At 39.0% G+C, this 22,092-nt stretch overlaps 1 protein-coding gene across 8 annotated transcripts in view; it reads left to right on the plus strand.

Annotated features, from left to right (window-relative positions):
• Positions 1-386: 386 nt before the first annotated feature.
• Positions 387-22,092, plus strand: part of tmem94 (transmembrane protein 94) — a 38,955-nt gene continuing 17,249 nt past the window's right edge. For 4 of the 8 annotated variants that reach the window (XM_004574269.3, XM_076887198.1, XM_076887199.1 and 1 more), the window contains exons 1-19: positions 387-519; positions 4,269-4,589; positions 7,376-7,495; positions 8,834-8,961; positions 9,258-9,394; positions 9,618-9,823; positions 10,542-10,693; positions 11,517-11,619; positions 11,721-11,807; positions 12,039-12,155; positions 14,732-14,788; positions 16,280-16,387; positions 18,602-18,775; positions 18,878-19,099; positions 19,426-19,738; positions 20,667-20,840; positions 21,030-21,132; positions 21,243-21,451; positions 21,787-21,968. In XM_004574269.3, coding sequence (XP_004574326.3) covers positions 4,566-4,589; positions 7,376-7,495; positions 8,834-8,961; positions 9,258-9,394; positions 9,618-9,823; positions 10,542-10,693; positions 11,517-11,619; positions 11,721-11,807; positions 12,039-12,155; positions 14,732-14,788; positions 16,280-16,387; positions 18,602-18,775; positions 18,878-19,099; positions 19,426-19,738; positions 20,667-20,840; positions 21,030-21,132; positions 21,243-21,451; positions 21,787-21,968 — 2,616 coding nt within the window. In that variant the 5' untranslated portion in view covers positions 387-519; positions 4,269-4,565. The remainder of the gene's footprint in view (positions 520-4,268; positions 4,590-7,375; positions 7,496-8,833; positions 8,962-9,257; positions 9,395-9,617; positions 9,824-10,541; positions 10,694-11,516; positions 11,620-11,720; positions 11,808-12,038; positions 12,156-14,731; positions 14,789-16,279; positions 16,388-18,601; positions 18,776-18,877; positions 19,100-19,425; positions 19,739-20,666; positions 20,841-21,029; positions 21,133-21,242; positions 21,452-21,786; positions 21,969-22,092) is intronic. The other 4 variants (XM_004574270.3, XM_076887195.1, XM_076887196.1 and 1 more) reach the window with 3 other exon arrangements.

A 22,092-nucleotide genomic window follows, 5' to 3' on the forward strand; every position in this document is an offset into this window, starting at 1 on the left:
CCAAAACCACGACCGACTGTTTCAAAATTATAGCTGAGGTGTTTTTCGGTAAACTGGACAAACCCACCGAAGGACCCGAGCATCCCGCCGTACTTTTTCGGTAAATTACTCTAATCCGTAACTAATTCACCCTGATTACAGGAATCAAGAGAAAGTCACCGGGATGCTCAGTCACTAACTAACGTTACTGTATAAGGATTACAGTAATACATGAGTATTATACTGTAAGACCTGGACTCTCCTAATGTGCAGAGCTGCTTATTAAGGAAATAAAAGTGACGTAGCAGTATAGCCCAAGAGATGGCAATAGTGCAACATTGTTGGATGCAAGCTGCCTTTAAAAACAAAAGAAGAAGAAGAACACGCACGCACGCGCGCACGTACACATTATTTCCTTCCTCCTAGCTGAACGCTTTCCAACATGGCTGCTGCTGCACAGTGAAGCATCTGAAGTGTGTTTATATGGAGAGAAAAAGGTGTTTTTTCAGGATGTGCAGAGAGACTCGAAAATGAGCAAAGGTGAGTGCTTATATATTAATAATGTACACCCACTCAGTGTGATATGATGAATATTGCAGCGGTGAAGTGTAGTTTAAACAACGCCTGTGTTGCGGTAGCATCTGCCTCTGAGATGGAGGTAAGGAGATATGTGGCCTGACAACAGCTTTGCTTTTAAAGAAGATAGATCGATTAAAAGCTCAAATCGAGACTAGTCTTGTGATAGCTGCTGTTTACAGCAGAACATTTCATTTATAGCTAATGTGACTCACGACATGTCGCTTTGTTGACCTTTGAGAGGTGCTTGTGAAAACACCGACTATTGTCGTTCTCCGCGATAAGATTTTCATTGGTGCGAAGTATTGTGATTTGACAAATTGACATGCTTTTACAGCTTTCATGCTGGAGCTGTAGGCTGGGTTAGTGTTAGGGGTTATGCTTTAAGTACAGCTCTCAAGGTGTACGTGAGCTTATTCATACCCATTCTGTAAAGTTGCTAGAGCCCGTAAAGCCATACGACAAATAAGAGTTTTCACTTGTTTTGCGACGATTTTACTTTAAGTCAAATTCAGAATTCTGACTTTTGTATTTTTCCGTCTTTCTCTTTTGGTCATATTTGTGTCAACGCGATCGTTATGTGTGGATAAAATCTACCAAAAGTCTTTGAAACCGCCAGCTACGGTTTACGATTTACTTCACAAATAGGCAAGGCAAGGCAAGTTTATTTGTATAGCACAATTCAACAACAAGGTGATTCAAAGTGCTTTACAGAGACATTAGAAACAAGAACAAATAAAAAGCATGATTTAAAATTGATTAAAACAAGCAAATAAACTAACTAATTAACAAACAAACAAACAAACAAACAAACAACAGTATATAAAATCAAAACAGATAAAATCAGAACAGTAGATAAAATCAGTAGTTAAATGTAAGTTTTGAAATTTAAGCTTAAAGTGTGGATTTGGTGCTTTATTCAAATGCAGCTGAGAATAGGTGAGTCTTCAACCTGGATTTAAATAAACTGAGTGTTTCAGCTGATCTGAGGCTTTCTGGGAGTTTGTTCCAGATATAAGGAGCATAAAAGCTGAATGCAGCTTGTCCGTGTCTGGTTCTGACTCTGGGAACTGATAAAAGACCGGATCCAGATGACCTGAGGGATCTGGATGGTTCATACTGGGTCAGGAGGTCATTGATGTATTTTGGTCCTAAACCATTCAGAGCTTTATAGGCCAGCATCAGAACTTTAAAGTCTATCCTCTGACTGACAGGCAGCCAGTGTAAGGACCTCAGAGCTGGACTGATGTGGTCCACCTTTTTGGTCTTAGTGAGGACTCGAGCAGCAGAGTTCTGAATGAGCTGTAGTTGTCTGACTGATTTTTTAGGTAGACCTGTAAAGATGCTGTTACAGTAATCAAGCCTACTAAAGATGAATGCATAGGGGGAAAATGTTGGCAGAATTCTGTTTAGCAATGCCTCATTGCCACGGCTTGTGGAGTAAAGTCGACTGGAGCCTATCCCAGTTGACTTTGGGTATGTAGCAAGGTACACCCAGGACAAGTAGCCAGTCTATCACCCAGGCAGAACTGAAGATGTTAACATTTTCAGTGCAAGTATTGACAGCATTAGAAATGAGTATATTAGAGGGACGACTCAGATTGAGCAGTTTTGGGACAAAGTTAAGAGAGGCAAGGTTGAGATGGTTTGAAGATGTACAGATGAGGGATTATTAATATACTGGACAAGGGATGTTGAATTTGGATTTGCTAGGTAAGAGAGTTCATGGATGTAGTGGAGGAAGACACGAAAAGGGCTCTGGTGACAGTAGAGAATGCAAAGAGGCAGATAATTACTGTGGTGACCCCTTAAATGGTCGCTGCTGAAAGTGGTTGTTTAGGTAAAGGCCGAGGGGGCGACCATTTCAGCAGTAGTATGCAGAGATTATGCATTGCTGTGGATGTGGACATACAGATGAACAGTCTTTCCATTGTTTATCCATAACGTCTATGGAGACAAGTTTGCACAATCATAGATATTTGGCATGCGTGCAGAGATGAGTGTTCACTTTTGTCATTTGTTTACATGTTAAGTTTCACATCAAGCCTAAGAATAAAAATAAACTATACCAAAAAGTATGATGATGTCAGTATCAAGGAGATGCAGTATAAGTAGCAGGAGTTATTTCACAGCTACTTGGCAAGGCAGAAATGTTTAAAAGAGGTTCTCTGATAAACACGTAGATGCCTTCACTAGCATGTAGGGGTGGGCGATATATCAAATTTTTTCCACGTACAATGGTTAAGTTGGCTTTATCGTAACCATCGAGGATAAATTGCCATTGCCACTGTGAAATTTTTTTTCTCTCTCACACGCTGGGAATGCATCATTAATTCCCCCGTCCCAATTGGAAAGTTTTCTACCTGGCACACTGTGCTGAGCATGCCTGTTTATATACTACCAGATTGGGAAAAATTTGGCGTCAGTGGGAGCGTCAGACGAGCGGGGGACTGACACTTGCTGTCATTTGGATTTCACGGGGATGATGCAGAACAAAATGCAATAATTTGCAAAACATGCCGTAAAACTATTTATTATTTATAAAAAGAGAGCAATATCACGAAATTATTCTACCAGCTGAAAAGTCATCCAAATGAAGAATGTTTTAAACTCTGCATGTCACCATCTCCCGTAAACCAAAGAAAACGTTAAACAAACCAGCTGTGATACCCTGGACTATTCTTGTTCAGTCGTTTTAATAGTTACTATAGTTACTGTAAATTGAGGTCATCGCGTGTTTTATTTTACAATTTTTATATGTTACAAGCACAAAAGAGCATCCGTTTATTTTCAGTTGTTTTATTCAATTATTGCTTGATGTCCTTTTTTGTTGCTATGATCTTTAGTTTGTTAAAGGTCTGGTGTTGACCACAGAAAGAGACTTACTGTGACAGTATTGTCATTTGTGAAAAACTGATGGTTAAAAAATGGTTAGGATAAAACATTTAAATTGATTCAAATGTTTTGTATTCAAAGTAGAAGAAAACCTTGGATGGTCGATTTGAATGAGTGTAATTTTAGGCACTATATTGTTGAAAATAATATTTATTTTTGAAGTTTATTTAAACATATTGCTATATGTGTCGTGGTGTAGCCAAAAAAATATCGTGATATTAGATTTTTCTCATATCACCCAGCCCTACTAGCATGTTTCTTCTCTTCCCATTAGTTTCCAGAGATACAATGTTCTCACATTTATACACTGCTTTTCTACTCATACTGACCACTCAAAGAGGTTTAGACTACAGGGCTTTATTATGTACACTTAAAGCACTTTATTCACCTTACAACCAATCAACCAACACCAACACACTCAACAAACTAATCCACGAGGCCAGTAATGTGGCTGTGGAGCTAGACTCTCTGATGGCGGTGTCAGAAAGACTGTTGCTGTCCAAGTCCAGGGAATATATTGGGCATTCCTCCCTCCACCCTTCAGTCTGTCTGCCTGTTCGATTGGCTCACCACTCTCAACTCTTTGCCAAGGAGATTGCTGACTCTGGGGTTTTGTGTCAGTTGAAACTGCTTGTGTTCAAGGTGAGTAGATTCTATGGTGCAGTCTGATTGTCAGTACTGCTGTTATGCTAACACTGGGTGATGTTTCCTGGACTTTATACACCAAATGACACCAAGGTGTTATTCATGTCATCTATGTTGATGACATTCCAGTTAGATATACATTTTTGTTCATGTGCTTTGCATTTTATTCACAGGGCTCTGCATCAACGTTATGACACGATTCCTGTGCAGCACCTGATGAAGTAAACAAAACCAGATATCCCAGAGAGAGTTCTCCACTTTTCTTCTGTCACACTGGCAAAGGACGCAGTGCAGGAGGTCTTAACAGGCAGAGAACTGCTTTCTCTGTGCGCATCTTAGCCACTTGATCTACAGCTGCTGGAATCAAAGATGTGTAGCATCTAGAGCTGGACTTTGTGTGGCAGAACTGACAGAATTTGCCACATCTTTGCCTAACAAGGAGCAGAGCATGTAGAGTGGTTGTGGTTGCCATGGAGCCAAGGGATAAGAGACAGGTGAGTCTGGTTGCTTAGATTAGCAAATGCCTTTGGAACGTAAATGTTTCCTGTGTGGATGCTGTTTTAATAGACAGCTACCTTGGTGTTTAGAGTGACCTCAGGAGATTAACTGCCTTGCTGTAACATCATCTACCATGGGGTCTTGTTTTTCCAAGGTTTTTTGCTTCTTCAGAGAGAGCAATTTTTCTGCAGACCTATAAACAGAAACCACTGTGATACCAGAAGTGTGTTGGATACAACACAGAGATGTATATGTGTAACAGGCTAATAAAATATTAGAATTTTGCTAACTCGGAGTAAGTGATAACATTTTTGCATTAAAGTGAAAACAAAACACAAATTGTATAAAGGCACAATATAGCCCTGCTTTCAGAAACAGACATAGATGTAACACTGTCTGTAGCTGGATATAAGAAATAAGTGCTTGAAGTCAACTTTTTAAAAACATGTTTAGTGCCATCTTCTGTTAGCATGGAACGTCATGTCACCGGATTGGGTGGTTGTTGATGTCAAGACTCACATTAGTTTATTTTAGCTAGCTAGTAACAGAACCAATAACTCAGGGGAAATTAAAGACAAAAAAAAATCAGTCTAAAGGGATCACTTTTGTGCTGCCCCTGGCTTCAAAAATGAGTGCAAAATCTGTTCAGCACTATTTTATGCAGTAAAATAGTCTCTCTACCAGTGCATCACACCACAAGAATGTTTCTTGCAGAAACACGTTCGAACATGCTGTCTGCAGGAAAACAAACAAACAAAATCTCCACATCGATCCTTCTATCCTTCACTTCCATTTCGCTTTTCCTCATTTCTAAAATGAAGCAATCCAGTCAGTGAGATGACACGAGAGGAAAAAAGCTCTAATTTTCCCAGCACACGTGCTTATGGGATTCCTGACCGTGCTTTGGTAAGAAAGATAGTCATGTTTATGGTGTGATGTGCATGTATTAAAGCTGTTTTGTTGTCAACTAGATTGATGTGCGTAGGAAAAGAGAGACAATTTTATTGCATAAAATAGAACTGATTGCATCAGCTGATTGGTACAATCGACTAGATGAGGAAAAATAATTTTCTTAATCAGGGTTGTCGGTCCGGTGAACCACCTGTCACCTGACTCAAACAGGCTCTTCTCCACACAGTCCTCATTTATAAGGTGCATTACAAGCCCGAACATTATGGTTAACAGGTGGATTTCCCTGTTTCAGTGCAGAGTATGTCCTTGGTTTTAACATAAAACTGATTGTTGCAGCAAGAGACAACACAAAAGTGTCTATTGACTGCAACCAACCCACCTGGTGTCATAACGTTCCGTACTGACAGAAAATGGGGCTAAACATGTTTTTGAGAGTTTGAAACTTTCAAATAAAGAAGAGCTAATTTTCAATCAATAGTGGAATAATTGTGTTTATTCTGTCCTGTCTGGCAGAATTGTTGTCTGAAGACCAAAAAATGGCCAACAGATTTACTTTCCCTAGTGGACCATCATGACATTTACTTTAATGGTCCACTTGATGGTGATATTTTGTTAGGATCTTTTTTTATTTAGTGTTATTGTAATCGCAATCTGCTTCAACAACTGCTGGAAAAAATAACACAGCAGAGAAACAACAGCAAGAACCGACATATGCATAAATAACAATAAATAATAAATGTTACTGAACAGCACACAGTACTAATAATGCAAAATATATTTAGAGGCAGCAGCCAAATAATATGGTGTGTCTGTGAATACCTGTTTGTACACCTCATAGGCCCTCACCCCCAGGGTGCCTGAGATATTCAAGATAAAACAAGTAATTTCCCCATGGGGATCAATAAAGTATCCATTATTATTATTATTATTATTATTATTATTATTATTATATTCTAAGATATGTTGTAAAAGAGGTGGAGTGTAAGACCTGACACGGACAAACAGGCACACAAGAATGCATTCACTCCCTCATGCACACATATACAAATGCTCAACATGTAGAGACACAGAAATGAACACCGTACACACACTCACGCTCCCCAGACACCCTCTATACTCCCATGTCCAGTGGTTATAATTGTGCTAATAATTGTGGTTTTTGAAATTCTCAATTTTTTCTTTATTCTATAAGCTCTGGCATTTTGCAGCATATTTACCCTCATACTTTCTGCTGTCGGCCGTCAGCCTGGAAGCTGTATAATTTAAACATGGTGTCAGACTTGGTTAATCTGCATATTTTAATACAACTGGTTTACTGCTGTGTAAAACAAACAGCAGTGTATGAAGCAGCAAAAAATTTTGTTTTTTTTCCCAAGTCGGACTTTGTTGATCAGGTGATTTGATGAAGGATTCCCGCTAGCTGTTTCAAATTAAAGGTTTTAAAGTTGGCTACAGGAACAGCGCTGCTGTTTTGGACGCTAGAAACATGCTTTCTTCCATCTACCTGAGCTCACCATCTCAGTAAGGGTGCTGCCTCTTTGCGCCTCATGCTGTGTAAACAGACTCCAGCTCCATATTCAACTATGCCAATGTTATTATCACTGCCACTGTTGTTTTATCATGCTTTTTACTGAACAATTGCGGGCTGCATAGGTTTAATGTTGTAAACTCTTTATTCACACACTGCTCCTAACCCTTCCCTCTGCCCACTCCCCGACTCCCCCAAGGCTAATCAAGCCTACCTGTGGGACTTCTAGAATTTTTGATACCCAGCATCAAGACTAATGGTGAAACAAAGGATTTTTTTTTTCTTTTTTAAAATCGACCAGTAAAATGACTGGATTGTTTTATTTTGTTGTTGTTCTTCCAGGAGGAGGATGCTGTGACTCTGGGCCTTTCAACTGGCCAGGCTCTTGAGAAGCTCCGGGACCAGTTAAGCAGCTTGCTGGAACAGCATCAGAGAGTTGCATGCAGACGAACATCTGTGCTGGTACGCACACACTTGTGTCTACACTTTTAAACCAGTGGTCCTTACTTTAGAACCTTATTTCCCCGTTTTGGATTTTCCATATATGTGGCTATATCTGTAAATTATGCTACATATGTATGCACTATTCCTTGGATGGCGGTACCTGGTGAGGTTAACAACTTCACTGCTGTTTTCTGTTCGTGCCAAAAAGGAGCTGTCACGGTGACTCGGTGTCACGGTTCGATATTTTTTCGATACAAAAAAATGTTCATGCTTTTTTAATTTGTCATTTATTAAAATTATAAATATATATTTTAACTCAAAAGTACAGTTTTTAAATTTAATGTTGCTGAAACAACAAAGGGATAAAAAATAAATCTATCTGATGGAGGAATCCCTCATCTTTGGAAAAGAGTTTATTACAGAGAAATGGCTCTTTCCAAAATAAAAGCTATACTATACGCTTCTTCTGGGCTATATTCTCAGCAGCATATTAAACATATCAGGTCCCCATGAAGAGAATCCTGTGCTAACGGCTGTCTAAATGACTCGGGTAAAGTTTGTAGCATGCGTGCTTGTTGTTTTTGTCTGCTTCCACTTGTCTTTGCACTAGGATGATGTCGGAGTAAATGTGCAGTCATATTCGTTGTGTTCCCACTAGTGCTGTCAGCGTTAATCTCGTTAAAATGACGTTAACGCCACAACACGGCAAATCTCCGTTAACGAGCTACCGCGGATCGCCCCGTGCGTGGGGCTGGACGGCCAACACGTTAACGAGCTAACTGCGCTAACACACTAGCTCCCACCCATGTAATTGAGCATTGCGTGGCACATCCAACATACTGTTTTACTTTAGTCCATGACGCGCTTACCTTCAGGGTCATACTTAACTTGAAGACCAAAATAGTTCCAAAGGCCAGATCTGAATGAGGGTGGGGGAGGTTCAATTTCGGGTAGCGTTGAGGCAGTTGCCATGTTGCAACGAGCTTAGCTTCCGTCTTGCTAGCATGTGCTGCACTCAGTGGATCTGCACTGGACAGTGCAGCCTAGGCGGAGTAGTCGAACGCAGATCCACTTACAGCATTGTCAGAAGGAAAGTTGATAAAATAAATTTAAAATGTTGTATTGTTCGATACATATGCGTACCGAACCGAAAGCACTGTATCGAACGGTTCAATATCGATACGAGTATCGTTGCGCCCCTAATAAATAAATATTTATTTATTTATTTATAAGCCTTACATACTTGTGAGGCTCTGTGTACATACACATGTGCTCTGTGTAGGCACACTACTTTGTAATGTAACATGTTGTATATTGTTGTGCTTACTTGCTTTTGTTTTGGGGACATTTCCATAGGAACAGTGGCAAAATAGCTTCCTTTACCATGGTAATCGTCACTCTTGTGTCCATTGGCCGGGTGCTGCTCTCACTCTGCTGGTGGTGGTGGGACTCGTCTGTTGCCATGGTAGCCAGCCGAAGGGGAGGTATGTAACCTCTTTTTGGGATGTCTTATTCTTCACCTCCACACGGTGGTAAGTCCACATAGCTGTCAGTGCTTTGAGAGCTTTCTTCTCGGCACATGAGGGATTCTCTACAAGATAGCATCCTTTCCAAAAAAAAAGCACTGGTTGAAATTCTAGTTAGTTTGCATTAAAAATGTTTAGCACAGCCAGGTAATTGAGAAATGCATCTCCCTCGTCCACCATGATGAGAGATATTTCATCACTGTATTCTTTGATCTTTCATTCATAGCTGTGGTCTTCTGTCTTCACCTCCACAGTGCTGGTATAGAGCTCCTGAATGCCGCTGCTCTCCTTCTCCTCTTGGTGCTGAACCTGTGTCTGGGTGGACGCCAGGAGAGACTGAAGCGAAATGAGATGATATGGCGCCTAAAGGCCATCATCACACAGCTCAGTGGTGAGTAAGGCTCATGACTGCATTACTGCAAACACAGAAGAATTGAGGAACTTGTATTCTCTGTAAAAGTCGCATTTGTTTGTTTAGTTTTGTTTGTTGTTGTTGTAATTGTTTTTTGTTTTACCTTCTTCAAATCCTATTTCATTAACAAGAGTTAGTCTGTCATGTTAGTTCTTCTTTTGTTCTCTAAATAAGTCCTCAATTTTGTAATTCATTATCCTAGATTACTTGTCAGCCTGTGTTGGTGAAGTGAAATGGCCTTCATCTCTCTACCCTGACCTTTACACACCCTCATCCCCATCGTGGTCCCTTCACTGGACCTATCGTGACTCTCAGCTGGTTAACCTGCCTGTTAGTCTACTGGTGGAAGGCGATATCATTGCTTTGAGACCTGGTCAAGAGGCCTTTGCATCACTTAGAGGCATTAAGGTTAGTCTGCATTTACTGTAAGCTGTAGTATACTTTTGTAAGATAGTATCTATTTTTTTGAGTAAATAACAATTTTCAAAAGCTTTAAAAAGCAACACGTATCACAATTTGTATCGGCAGCTTAAGCCTGTATTTAGGTATTAGACACAATCTCACCCGGTATTTCCTCTGCTGGTAGGAATAACAAATACATCAACTGGAAGTTTATCAGCCACATTTAGACAAAACTAATGCATTGTTGTATGATATGTGATAAAAAGGATGGACAGGATATTTTTGTTATTAGTTTGTGTAAAAAATTCTATTTAATACATTGTTTTTTACACTGTTTATGAAAATGGAGGCAAAAAAATAAATAGTTTTACAGGTGGAGACCTCTGACCTTTTTTCCCCTCATCATCATTTTCTGACTGGATGCTTTGCTGAGTTTTCATCTTTTCTACTGGAAGCACGAGACGATACCTGCACCATACACATGTTTCACAGGAGGTCCAACTCCTCTAGGATGCCACATCAGTACTTTCTTTTGCTAAAAGGTTTGCTGTGTCTCGCAGCATAGTCTTGAGACTATGATTGACAGTGCAGCAGACAGGTGGTTAAATCTAGGAGAGCTGACAGGGCCATAGAAGGTCCTTAACCTGTCAGTAAGACCGGTATCTGGTATCTCAGAAATTATAATTGTTCTTTTTTTTTTTTTCTTTTCATTTTTCCTCCTCAGGATGATGAGCACATTGTGCTTGAACCAGGAGATTTATTCCCACCATTCTCCCCTCCTCCTTCACCACGGGCCAATGAGAAAAGAGGACCCCAGAGCCCCCAGCAACACCGCCTCTTCAGAGTGGTCTGTACTCCAGTCCTGGACACGATAAGGTAGGGAACATAGCCATGTTTATTTTTTTGTTTTTTGTTTTTTAAACCAAATATTGGAATTACTTCTAATATCCTCAAATATTAAAAATGAATGTTAAAAGTATTATACAGTCTTTCATGTACATATGCATTTTTTTGGTGGGATGGAAGCAAAACATACATACATGACATTCACCTTAGGTTAACATTAGGTTATGCACATTAATGCACCAGTGTGCTGTTTAAAAGGTCAAAAGGGCAAATCTTCATCTGCCCACCATAACAGAAAAATAAACAGCAAAGTTACTGTTCTCCAAAAGGAGCAATGCTTCCCATTTGCAGTTTGCTAGATAACCCAGAAGACTGATGATAAATTTGTTTGTGCCCGAATGAGACCACAATACAGCTGTTTAGTATAAATGGACATTATTTCATCTGTGAAATTATAGTGGAGGTAAGTATAACTTTGATCCTGTTATCCTGGATCTGCATCAAACTTGAGTTAATTTTCTTCTGACCATTTTATTATCAAAACGTTGCTTCAGGAAACAGTACTGCAACTCAGTCTGTGGCTTCTGGAAAGTAAATATTAAGAAATCACACTTTTTCTCAATTGTGACATTTTATTTGAACATTAGCTTGCGCTCGTACCCATATTGACAAAAGTTAATTGGCTATACTGCTGTCATGTGACTATGATGTAATGAAAAGAAACCATAACATCTCACAGATGAAGAATGATGATGAACATAAGAAGAGTATCAATGGGAATGAATGGTAATGGAAAAAAGTTGTTAAACTTTGGTAAAATCATTTGTATTTCTGTCTGTCTTTTATCCAACAGGAACAATTTGGAGTTGGCCCTGTCTCGCCCAGTCACTGTGCTCGATAATGAGAGATTTACAGTACAGTCGGTTATCACCAAGCTAGTCTGTCCTGTTGTACTGGTGAGTAGTTGGTGTGTTCTTCCTAATGTATTCTGCATTGTATTTGAACATGAACATGTAAATATGTGCAGTCTTATGTGTGTTTTGCTCCCCTCTTCTAGGTGGCATTCCTGCTTGTTAACACTGTTCGCTTTCTTCTTACTGCCCCCAGCCTCACTCCTAGATGCTACAATTTTGTTCAGCTTCAGGTAAAATAATTCAAAGCAGTAAATGTGCAGACAGCAAAGACTGTAATGTATTAGTGATGTAGGGACACAGCCAACCAGTGTGTATGTAAAGGTGTTTTTTGTGATTACTATTGATAATAAACTTTCCTAACAGTTTGTTCTGTGTTGGCACCAAACATAATGATTGTACTAAGAATATTCTTGAAAGCGAAAAAGACTGGACAGAAATGTGTGTATGACTTGTTTTTTCAGCTAATGGGTGTTCTGCCCATTTTGCCCCTGCTCTTTCCTATTATGTGGGTGCTGGTGAATGCTTACGGAGAGGCCAGGGTCCTCGCCGAGTTCAGCCGTGTGTCACCAGCTGGCCTGGTAAGGGACATGCACACAGGGACACGGTCAAACACACACAAATGTGACATGCAATGACAGGAGAAAAGGCTTCAGTTATTATCAGTGGATTTTTTTTTTTTTTTTTTTTTTTTACTTTTAGTAACAGGTCTAAAAGAACACATCAAATCAAAATGTATTTATATAGCACATATTAAAAACAACAAAGCTGACCATAGTGCTTCACAGTCAGTAAAAGCATGAGACAATTAAAATAAACAATAAGAAAACAGGGCAGGAAACAATAGGTGACAACACAACAAGCCAGATAACAACCAACTAGTTAGAATCAAAAGCCAAAGTAAAAAGATGGTACGAATATGAACAGGGAGGTTATTCCAGAGTCTAGGTGCTATGGTTGCAAAGGCCCGGTCGCCTCTCAACGTCAGTCGAGACCTAGGTTGTGCTAGGAGCATCTGATTGGACGATCTTAGTGCTCTATTGGGATTGTACAAGTGGAGGAGTTCGGAAAGATAGCTGGGTGCTAAATTATTTAGAATTTTAAAAGTGAACAAAAGAATTTTAAAATCTATACGATATTTAACAGAGAGCCAATGTAAGCTGGCTAAAATTGGAGTGATGTGTTCATAGATTCTCGTACCTGTTAAGAGGCGCGCAGCTGCATTCTGAACTAACTGAAGCATGTTGGAGGCTGTAGAGGGAGTTACAGTAGTCCAGTCTGGATGTGATAAATGCGTGGATAAGCTTTTCAAGGTCCTTTAGAGGTAGGAACAGCTTTGCTTTGGATATCTGACGCAACTGGTGAAAGCTGTTGTTTACCACAGTGGAGACCTGTTTCTCAAGTTTAAAAGCGCCATCCAGGAACACTCGGAGGTTTCTTACAGTGAGCGAGAAATGGCTAGCAAGAGGACCTAGGCCATCAGCTAACTGGTCTGGCGGAGTGTGACTATCAAAAACAATGATTTCGGTCTTATTCTCATTCAGTGTAAGAAAATTATGTGATAACCAAATTTTAACTTCATGCAGACAGTTGAACAGAGGTTGCAAAGAAGCAGACACATCGGATTTCAAAGGTGAATAAATCTATAACTATTATTTCTAGAACTCTTCAAACCCCGATAATAACACCAATGCTTTTTTCTCAACAAGTCCTTCAGGGACACAGACACACTGAGTAGAACTACAGTGTAAAACTGTTGGAGTAATGCTTTTAGATAGCGATAAATGACTAAATGAAATTCAGTCATGTGTGTCAAGAATAACTTTAATGCACCTTCGGATTCCTTCTCCAAATTCTACTGAAGGAATGGACTTCATTCTTCCAAAATCAATTTCATCAATAGCTTTTGTGATGGAGAACGCTGTCTTTAGCAGTTTCAGTAATGGCTGACAACAGTAGTTTGCTCAATGACCCCACTGTTGATACATGTGTTTGTGCACGGATGGGACCCCAATACAGCTGTTTAGTATAAATGAACATTATTTCATCTGTGAAGTTATAGTGGACGTAGTATAACTTCTTATTGTCTGCATTAAACTTGAGCATGAGTTAATTTTCTGTTAATGGATGATTTTCTCACCTTTTTATTGTCAAAATGTTGCTTCTACTAGCAGCACTGCAACTCAGTCGGTGGTTTTGAGGGTAAATACTAAGAAATAGGAATATATAAACAGTCTTGTGGTGACATAATGGCTGACAAATTCTATCACAGTAAATAGTCAATGAGATCACACTTTTTCTTACACTCTTACCTGTATTGACAAAAGTTTATCCGTCACAGTAAGGGTAATATCTAATGGCTGACAACAACTCTGGGTGGCCAGTCATAGCCTTTAAAAACATACCCTTTAAGTGTAAATTTGTTTGAAAAGGTGAAAAATCATCTTTTGAGGCTTTGAAGCTAATTTCAACCATTCACCAAATTTTCTTCTGACAAAGGTTCTAAAATAGATCTAAATGGTACACAGATTAAATCTTTCTAAAGTCAATATTTGGTAGATGTCTAGGTCATATATAGTTTATTTTTTCCTTTCAAAATGCGATATCAGGCTTTTTTGTGGTGAAATGTTTGTGATTAAACAGCAATAACAATACCAGGCTTTGGTCATAAAGATGGAAGTAATGTGCCTTTGAAGGTTTCAGTAGTTGAACCTGTCAAAGGAATGTTGGCTGAGTGTTGGTGCATCAGATGTCAGAATTTGGACTTCAAGTTGGACTTCTAACTCACAAAGCCAGAGCAGCCCCACCAGCCCCATATTCTGAATCTAATTAGGAGCAATGCATGTAAGTGTTGGTAAAAATGTAAAAATTCGAATTTAGTCTGCTGCAAATTGCACGATAAAGGTGAAGGCATCACTTTAGGGCCCAGACCAGTGTTCATGGCGTCTCATCAAATATAGGTTATCCAGTGTTTTTGTGTCTGCTGTTTGCTAACTTCTGATCGTCTGCACTGCACACTGTTTCAGATGTTTTTCTTCTTCAGTTCAGTAATAACAGTGCACATGCACACACAAACACACACACACCATATCCCACACAGAGGAGGCACAGTGAGAGCCTCCTTCTGTGTTTTAACTAGACTCTTCTCTTGCCCTAGCTTGCTAAGTTCTCTGAGGACACTCTAAGCAGCTACACCGAGATGGTTTCCTCCCAGGTATAACCTCATGCTGTTTGACACCCCATTCTCTCCCCCCGCCTAAACTTGCTTGGCTCCCAAATCCACCTGAACGAACCCACTCACTGTCTTTACCCGTTTGTTTGCAACCCTTCTGTGGAACCATTGTACATAGCTCTTGCTACTTTTCCACCTTCCCCTCTCACCCTCAGTCCCACTTACATCTGAATGTCTTACATAGACATTAGATTCGGTGTCCTTTTTGTTTGCTTTTTGCTTTCATCCAAATACTTGACTTTGCTTTCTGTTTGTAAATGCTGTACATGTGATTTCCCTCTCTTTGAATGGTTTTGTTTGGACATTATTAGTCAACACAATTTGACCAAGCAACTCTTCATGTGATTTTACACTCAGATGCCTCCCGTTATAAGATAAGATAACCTTTATTAGTCCCACACGTGGGAAATTTGTTTTGTCATCGAATAGTTACCTTCAATAATCTATCCTGTGTGTTTAAGATTATGTGTTCATGTCCATGGTTACTACTTCTGTTCCCACCACCTTACACAGCTTCTAACCAAACTCAGTCATTGTCTTCTGTTATAACTGGACAGTAACAACTGCCACCAGTCTGTCTTTTTGCAAACATTTAGTATTTGGCGTTTGAATCAGAGAAAATGATAGAAAGTGTTGAGGATAAGAGAGGCACTGACTCTTTGTTGGACCTTTCACCTCTGCTTTTTTGCTTATACTGCATGACTGGAAATTAGGTTTCCTCTCCTTGTGTCCTCTCCTTATCAACAGTGAACCATGAAAATATTTTCCACCTAATTTCATGAAATAAAGTTTGACTTTGTGTTTGGAAGACATGCTGGTCAGTGAGCTGCAGGGGAGTTCAATGAAAGACTTTGAACTCCTCTGTGGCTGTCAATCCTGCACATTAGCAGCTCAATCTGTTATTTAAACTTGTAGGGAACATGTCTATAGAAAAGGGAAGTGTAGTGGACAAATTTGCATTCAGGAAAGAGAACTGGGGTGGCTACTTCTGCTGACAATCTAATTATGGTATCTGACAGCTTAGTAGAAGAGGAAGATTCATCAAGAGGAAGGTTTCTCTGTTAAACATGCTCCTGATCTGAACCTAATGACACTTCAGATCTCTGCAATACACTTCAGTTCTCTGACATGCAGTGATCAGGCATAAAGTTTATGACCACTGACAATAATAATAAAGTGATTATCTCTTCATATTGGCATCTGGGTTAGTGGGTGGGATACGGGGGGGTGGGGGTATTTATGCATAGAGAAAAGGCAGGTCTGTTATGTATTTCTTACTGGATACAGGCACCCTAGTCAGGAGTGGAGCACCCGACCTGAGGTCCAAAGGCGATTGGTGTTCCTACATGTATATTGCCCCTCCTCATAAGACTCATACATTTTAGTCATGTATTTAAGCATTTAGGTTTTTGATATCTAGTAGTAAGTAGTTCTCTTGATAACTGTGTGTCTGTGTGTGTGTTTTCACTTAAGCAGGAGATGCTCCGATGTGTATGGAGACACCTGGTTGCTGTCCTGAAGGGAAAATCTCAGACACTCTGCTGTACTTCCAGCCTTTTACATACACTGGGATCTGTCACAGTGAGTATTGTAGGCCATTAGACAAATACATCTAGGTAAAAAAATGCTACCCAAAATGCATTTCATGTTGCGTCTAGATCAAATTAAAAATAGAATAAAATTATATGCAGCTCTGTTCTGTAAGCTTTTGATATATGATCATAGAACAGAACACCTAATCTGTGCTGGCTAACCTCATATCAAATTTCTATGTAAACTTAGGGTATTTTCATACCTGCAGTATTAAGTCCATTTAAATCAAACTCGGGTTAGTTTTCCTGCTTGATGCAGTTCATTTGTGCAGATCTGAACACAGTAACTGCTCTCAGGTGTGGTACCATCCAGTTACCTGACCCGAATCCAAGTAACAATGCATCCACTTAACACACTGTTTACTGCTACAACTACACGTTTCTTTTCCAGCTATTTATTAATGAGTGACTTTTATATTTTTTATATATATATATATATATATATATATATATGTATATATGTATATATATATATATATATATATATATATATATATATATATATATATATATATATATATATATGTATATGTATATATATATATATATATATGTATATATATATGTATATGTATATATATATATATATATATATATATATATATATATATATATATATATATATGTGTGTGTGTATATATATGTGTATATATATGTGTATATGTGTATATATATATATATATATATATATATGTATATATATATGTGTATATATGTGTGTGTATATATGTGTGTGTATATATGTGTGTGTATATATGTATATATATATATATATATGTGTATATATATATATATATATATATATATATATATATATGTATATATGTATATATGTATATATATGTATATGTGTATATATATATGTGTATATATATGTGTGTGTGTATATGTGTGTATATATTTTGTACTATTCTTAGTTAGCGTATTGTCTGTCTTGTCTTAATGTTGGTTTATGTTGGTTTTTAATGGAGCACTGTGACAAAAAAATAATTTCCCCCAGGGATCAATAAAGTATTCTGATTCTGATTAAACATGTATGAAGTAAAGCTCAGAGTTGATAGAAGAGAGCCTTCAGGATTTGAAGAACGTTTGTATGGAAGAATGGGTCAAAACACAGCCGAGCAACCTTGATCCATACGGGGGTGTCATCACCAACAAAGGCTTTTGTATAAAATGTTAAATGCATTTCAGTAAGTCTGTTCAATACTTTTCCCTGTGTCATTTCTCATTCTTACACATAATTTAAGGAAACCTATGTTTTGATTTCTGTCCATGTTTGGATTCGATGGGTTGTTACTGACATCTGGTGAGAATTTTATGTCAATAGCACCTTTAGAAATATATTAGAACATATACTTTGCAAATTGGTGACGGTATCAGATTGATACCAAAATTTGAAGCACCACTCCGAGCTGCCATAAAGGTGGAAATAGAGTACACTGACATAATAGACATGCACAATAATTATAGATTCACCCTGAACATCCACCTTTCTCGATTGGGAAGAAATTGTCTTTCAAACTTTTTCTTCTTTTTCAGTCCTTGTACCATTTTCAGAGGAATATTTTTGTTTGTTTGTTTTTTGCCAATTAACACTGACCTATGAATCATTCAAGCATAAAAAACCACCTAATGCAAGGGATGAACCAGTGTTGTCTCTCTACATAATGAACAGATTCTAAATAATATCTTTTGGATACAATAATTATAGTTATTGCTTCCAAGGATGGCACAACCAGTTATTAAGTTAAGACCAATTACTAGGTAGGTTTGGATAGCTTTTTTCCCTTAATAACTTAGGTTATCTTTGCCCAATACATTTAAACTTGGTTGATGATCTGAAACATGTAAGTGTGATGAAATTGCAAAAACCAATACAAAATCATGAATGGGTGAAATACTTTCTCACAGCACTGTTAAAATATTTTCGAGGACGTGGACCTTATGCAATTTCAAATTGTACGTATTTAGGCACATGGGTCCTATACTACAGTGTGTGTGTGTGTGTGTAACTCTTCTGTGTGGATATTTGGAACTGTTTTGGAATTCCTAAAGTAGTGACCAAACAATGCTTCCCTGAGCCAGCGCTTTATAGAGGTTAAAAAGCCTAGAACTCTTCTTATCACTGAAAGCTATTTTCTCAGGAAGCTTTTTGTTCTGTAAGTGTGTGTTTATATAATCTGTACTTTTGTTTTGCGTGCAGGTTCTGTGTTGTGTGGACAAGCAGGGTATTCTTTCGTGGCCAAATCCCAGTCCGGAGACTGTGCTATTCTTTAGTGGACGAGTGGAACCATCACACAACAGTCAAGATGACCTCAGAGACAACATGTCTGTTAACTCATACTGCCAAATGGAGATGGATGATGACAGGGAAGAGGTTTGTTTGTTCTCTTAGGCAAAGCTTTTAGCCCCCCAAAATTAATTTTAGAGTTTAATAAAAAAACAACAAAAAACAAGAAAACCTTTTATTGTCTGGTAGGGCCAGGAGGCAGAGGCTCTGCTTTGTCTGCAGAAAGAGCCCCCCCCTCAGCCGGGAGTTGGGCCAGATCCCAGCGAGATGTCGCACGAAACAGCACTCTCATCTGACACTCTCCAGATTCAGCAGCACTGCCAGCCTGTACCCACTTGCACTAAACACCACTCTGGATCGAATGTGAGCTTCAGCCATGACACTGAGGGAGGCGAGGATGCCCAGACACCGGTACAAACTGCAACTGAAATTTCTAATATAGAGCTCTTTAAAAAAAAAATAAAAAAAAAATTAATACATAAAATTTTAAAAACAGATGGTGAAAACGTTAGTAAGTCCCATTAATACTGAAATTTTGGGTTATCTGAGATGTAAATGTTGTATTAAAATTTTTTTTGTCAGTTTGAATTTTCACTGCTGCTGCTATGGCCTACATATTTAAGCTAACCAATAAGAAATAACTTAAAATGACAGGGAACTAACCAGCACAGTACAAATAAAGTGTAGGAACTCAGGAAGTTGGTATGTGGCTTCAGGTTTTTTTCTCTTATCTCAAGGATTTTTCACTGGGCTGTCCTGAAGTGGAGGCTGATGACTTTGTGTGTGACTACCACCTGGAGATGCTGAGCCTGTCACAAGACCAGCAGAACCCTGCCAGCATCCAGTTTGATGACCAATCCTGGCAGTGCCACCTGCCCTCCCTAAAGCCACTGGGCCTGAATATCATGCTAAACCTCTGCAATGCCAGTGTCACCAAGCAGCTCTGTCGCTTCTCTGACCATCTATCAAACCTGGCTCTGCAGGAGAGCCACGGCACGGTGCTGCCAGTATATGTTCCATGGGGGCTCTGTGAGCTTTCCAGACTTATAGGTGAGCATGTCAGAACTGATTCTTATATAAACTAAACAAGTAATGACTTCCCTGAATCTTTTGGTTATATCCAACAGCCTGTGGGTCGCTATTTAACACAATGTATAAGTTACAGGTTACATGCTGATATAAACCTATTTAACAATGGTTATCCTGTGGCACAGAGGATTTTACAGATCCTCTACGCCCAGCCTACTCAAGCAATGGCCTACAGGCCACATGTGGCCAGAAGCAACCTCTGAGTGGCCCTGTCAATGATCCTGCCAGAAATGCAGAGTAAGACGGGAGGAAAAAAATTTCAAACTGAAATTTCTACAGCATAATGTAGATGGTTAAACGCAACACTCCTAATAGCCTAGTAATATTCAGACCGCAGTGCATTGTTGTAAACATATCTCTACAAATGAAACAAGTAGTCTATGATGCGACAGCAACATGCCTTTATCAACCCAACAGGAAAAATGAAAACCACTGATTTAACCCTGCTGTGTCTGACAAGCCAGGGTTTATTTTTTATTTTACCACTAAATCCAAATGTCGAATCTGTGTGTTTAATTTGTAACGAGTGTGTGGTATGATTATGTAGGCTAAATTATTATGTAGGTAAAGTGCAAAGTGCTCCCAGCAGTAATAGAAGCATTAAAAGCACATATTACACGACAGGGGTTAAAAGAGAGATTTTATACAAATAATATATTCTATTATTATATATTCTTTGTTCATTACTCGTAATGAACAAAGAATATATGTTTTACTTTACTTTACCAAATTAAATTACAAAAAATTAGCTTTCTCAAGACGTTATGTTCTCATTCACTGGTATATAATTTTAAATAAATCACTGCATCCGAATCGATTGAGTGCGATATTAAAATCTATCAGAGAACAATTCAGAAGCATTGTTTTCTTCTTTTTGTCTGTTTGTCAGGGTTCACCCCTGGTGCGAGAGAGTTGTTTAAACAGGAGAACCACTTGACCCTCTACCAGCTGCCATCTGGAGAGAAGACCAAGGAGTTCACATCCCACCGCCTTCATTACTTCACCAAACGCCAGCCTCCCATCTCCCATCTCATCTCTCTGTTCGTACGAGACTCTTCATCCAGTGAGTCAGCACACTATTATTGTTTTGGGTTTTATGATGCAGTTTTAATAAAATGTTCAGCACCATCTCTTTATTCCCTGCACATAATCCATGTTCCTGTATATGTTTCTCTCCAATCCTCCCTTTGGCCAAACAGTACCATAATGTTTTATTGTTTTCTTTCTTGATAATGCTTTTATGCACTGTTAGATAATGTCCAGATGCTGTCACATGGTTCAGCTGACCTTATCCTGGAGGCCTGCACTGACTTCTGGGATGGAACTGATATCTACCCCCTCTCAGGCTCAGACAGGTCTGTCTTTGGCTTTTTGTTTGTGCTTGAAGTCAACATAGTTACACTTTCCAAATGCACACAGTGAATTTGGAAAGTTTTCATTTCATCCTTTGGTTCCTGTGTCACAGAAAGAAGGTCCTGGACTTCTACCAACGTGCCTGTCTATCAGGTTACTGCTCAGCTTTTGCGTATAAACCCATGCAAGTATCTCTGTCTAGCCAGCTGAATGGGAAATGTATGGAACTGGCTCCTGGTCCCTGTCTGTTTTCTGGACTAGAGTTGCCCTCCACGACTCCCATCAAACACAACTCCTGCAGGAACAGCTGGAGCTCAGATGGTATGGACTGTGACACTGATGAAATGGGTGGTTTTGCATTTGAGCAAGACAAAACTGTACAAGAATTAAAGGAAATATGTTGTCACTGCAAAGCTCAATTGCTGTTATCCAAGGTTCAGTAGTTTGACTTGTTTATCAAAGACCATGACTTGGACAGATGCTTTTTACTTACTTGGCAATCACTGCATACAAGTGAGTTAGTAAGTTTTGATTCTACATGTCTTGGAAGTGACTGTAAATTGCAAAATTGTATGGATAAAGAGATTTCTCTGACTTTAGACAGATGTTACATTGTTTAGTTACCCTCTCTTTCCTCTTTCCCGTCGTGCTCACAGAAGGTATAGGTGAGGGTGTGGAGCGTGACGACTGTGTTCAGGCCCTAAGCGGGCAGATCTTTATGGGAATGGTGTCATCCCAGTTCCAGGCAAGGCTAGACACGGTCCGTCTCATTGATGCCCTCGTCACTGCTTGCATCCGCTTTGTTTACTTTTCCATGGAGGATGAGCTCCGCAGCAAGGTGAGTACAGTCAAGCTCTTAATCATTGCAACTAAAAGCTTACTTATTTAGTTTTAACTTATTTATTTAGTATTTCTATTATCTATAAGTATCTATAAGTTTTTGCTCATTTACAGACAAATAG

The sequence above is a fragment of the Maylandia zebra genome, linkage group LG8 (genome assembly GCF_041146795.1).
Source record: "Maylandia zebra isolate NMK-2024a linkage group LG8, Mzebra_GT3a, whole genome shotgun sequence".
Taxonomy (NCBI): domain Eukaryota; kingdom Metazoa; phylum Chordata; class Actinopteri; order Cichliformes; family Cichlidae; genus Maylandia; species Maylandia zebra.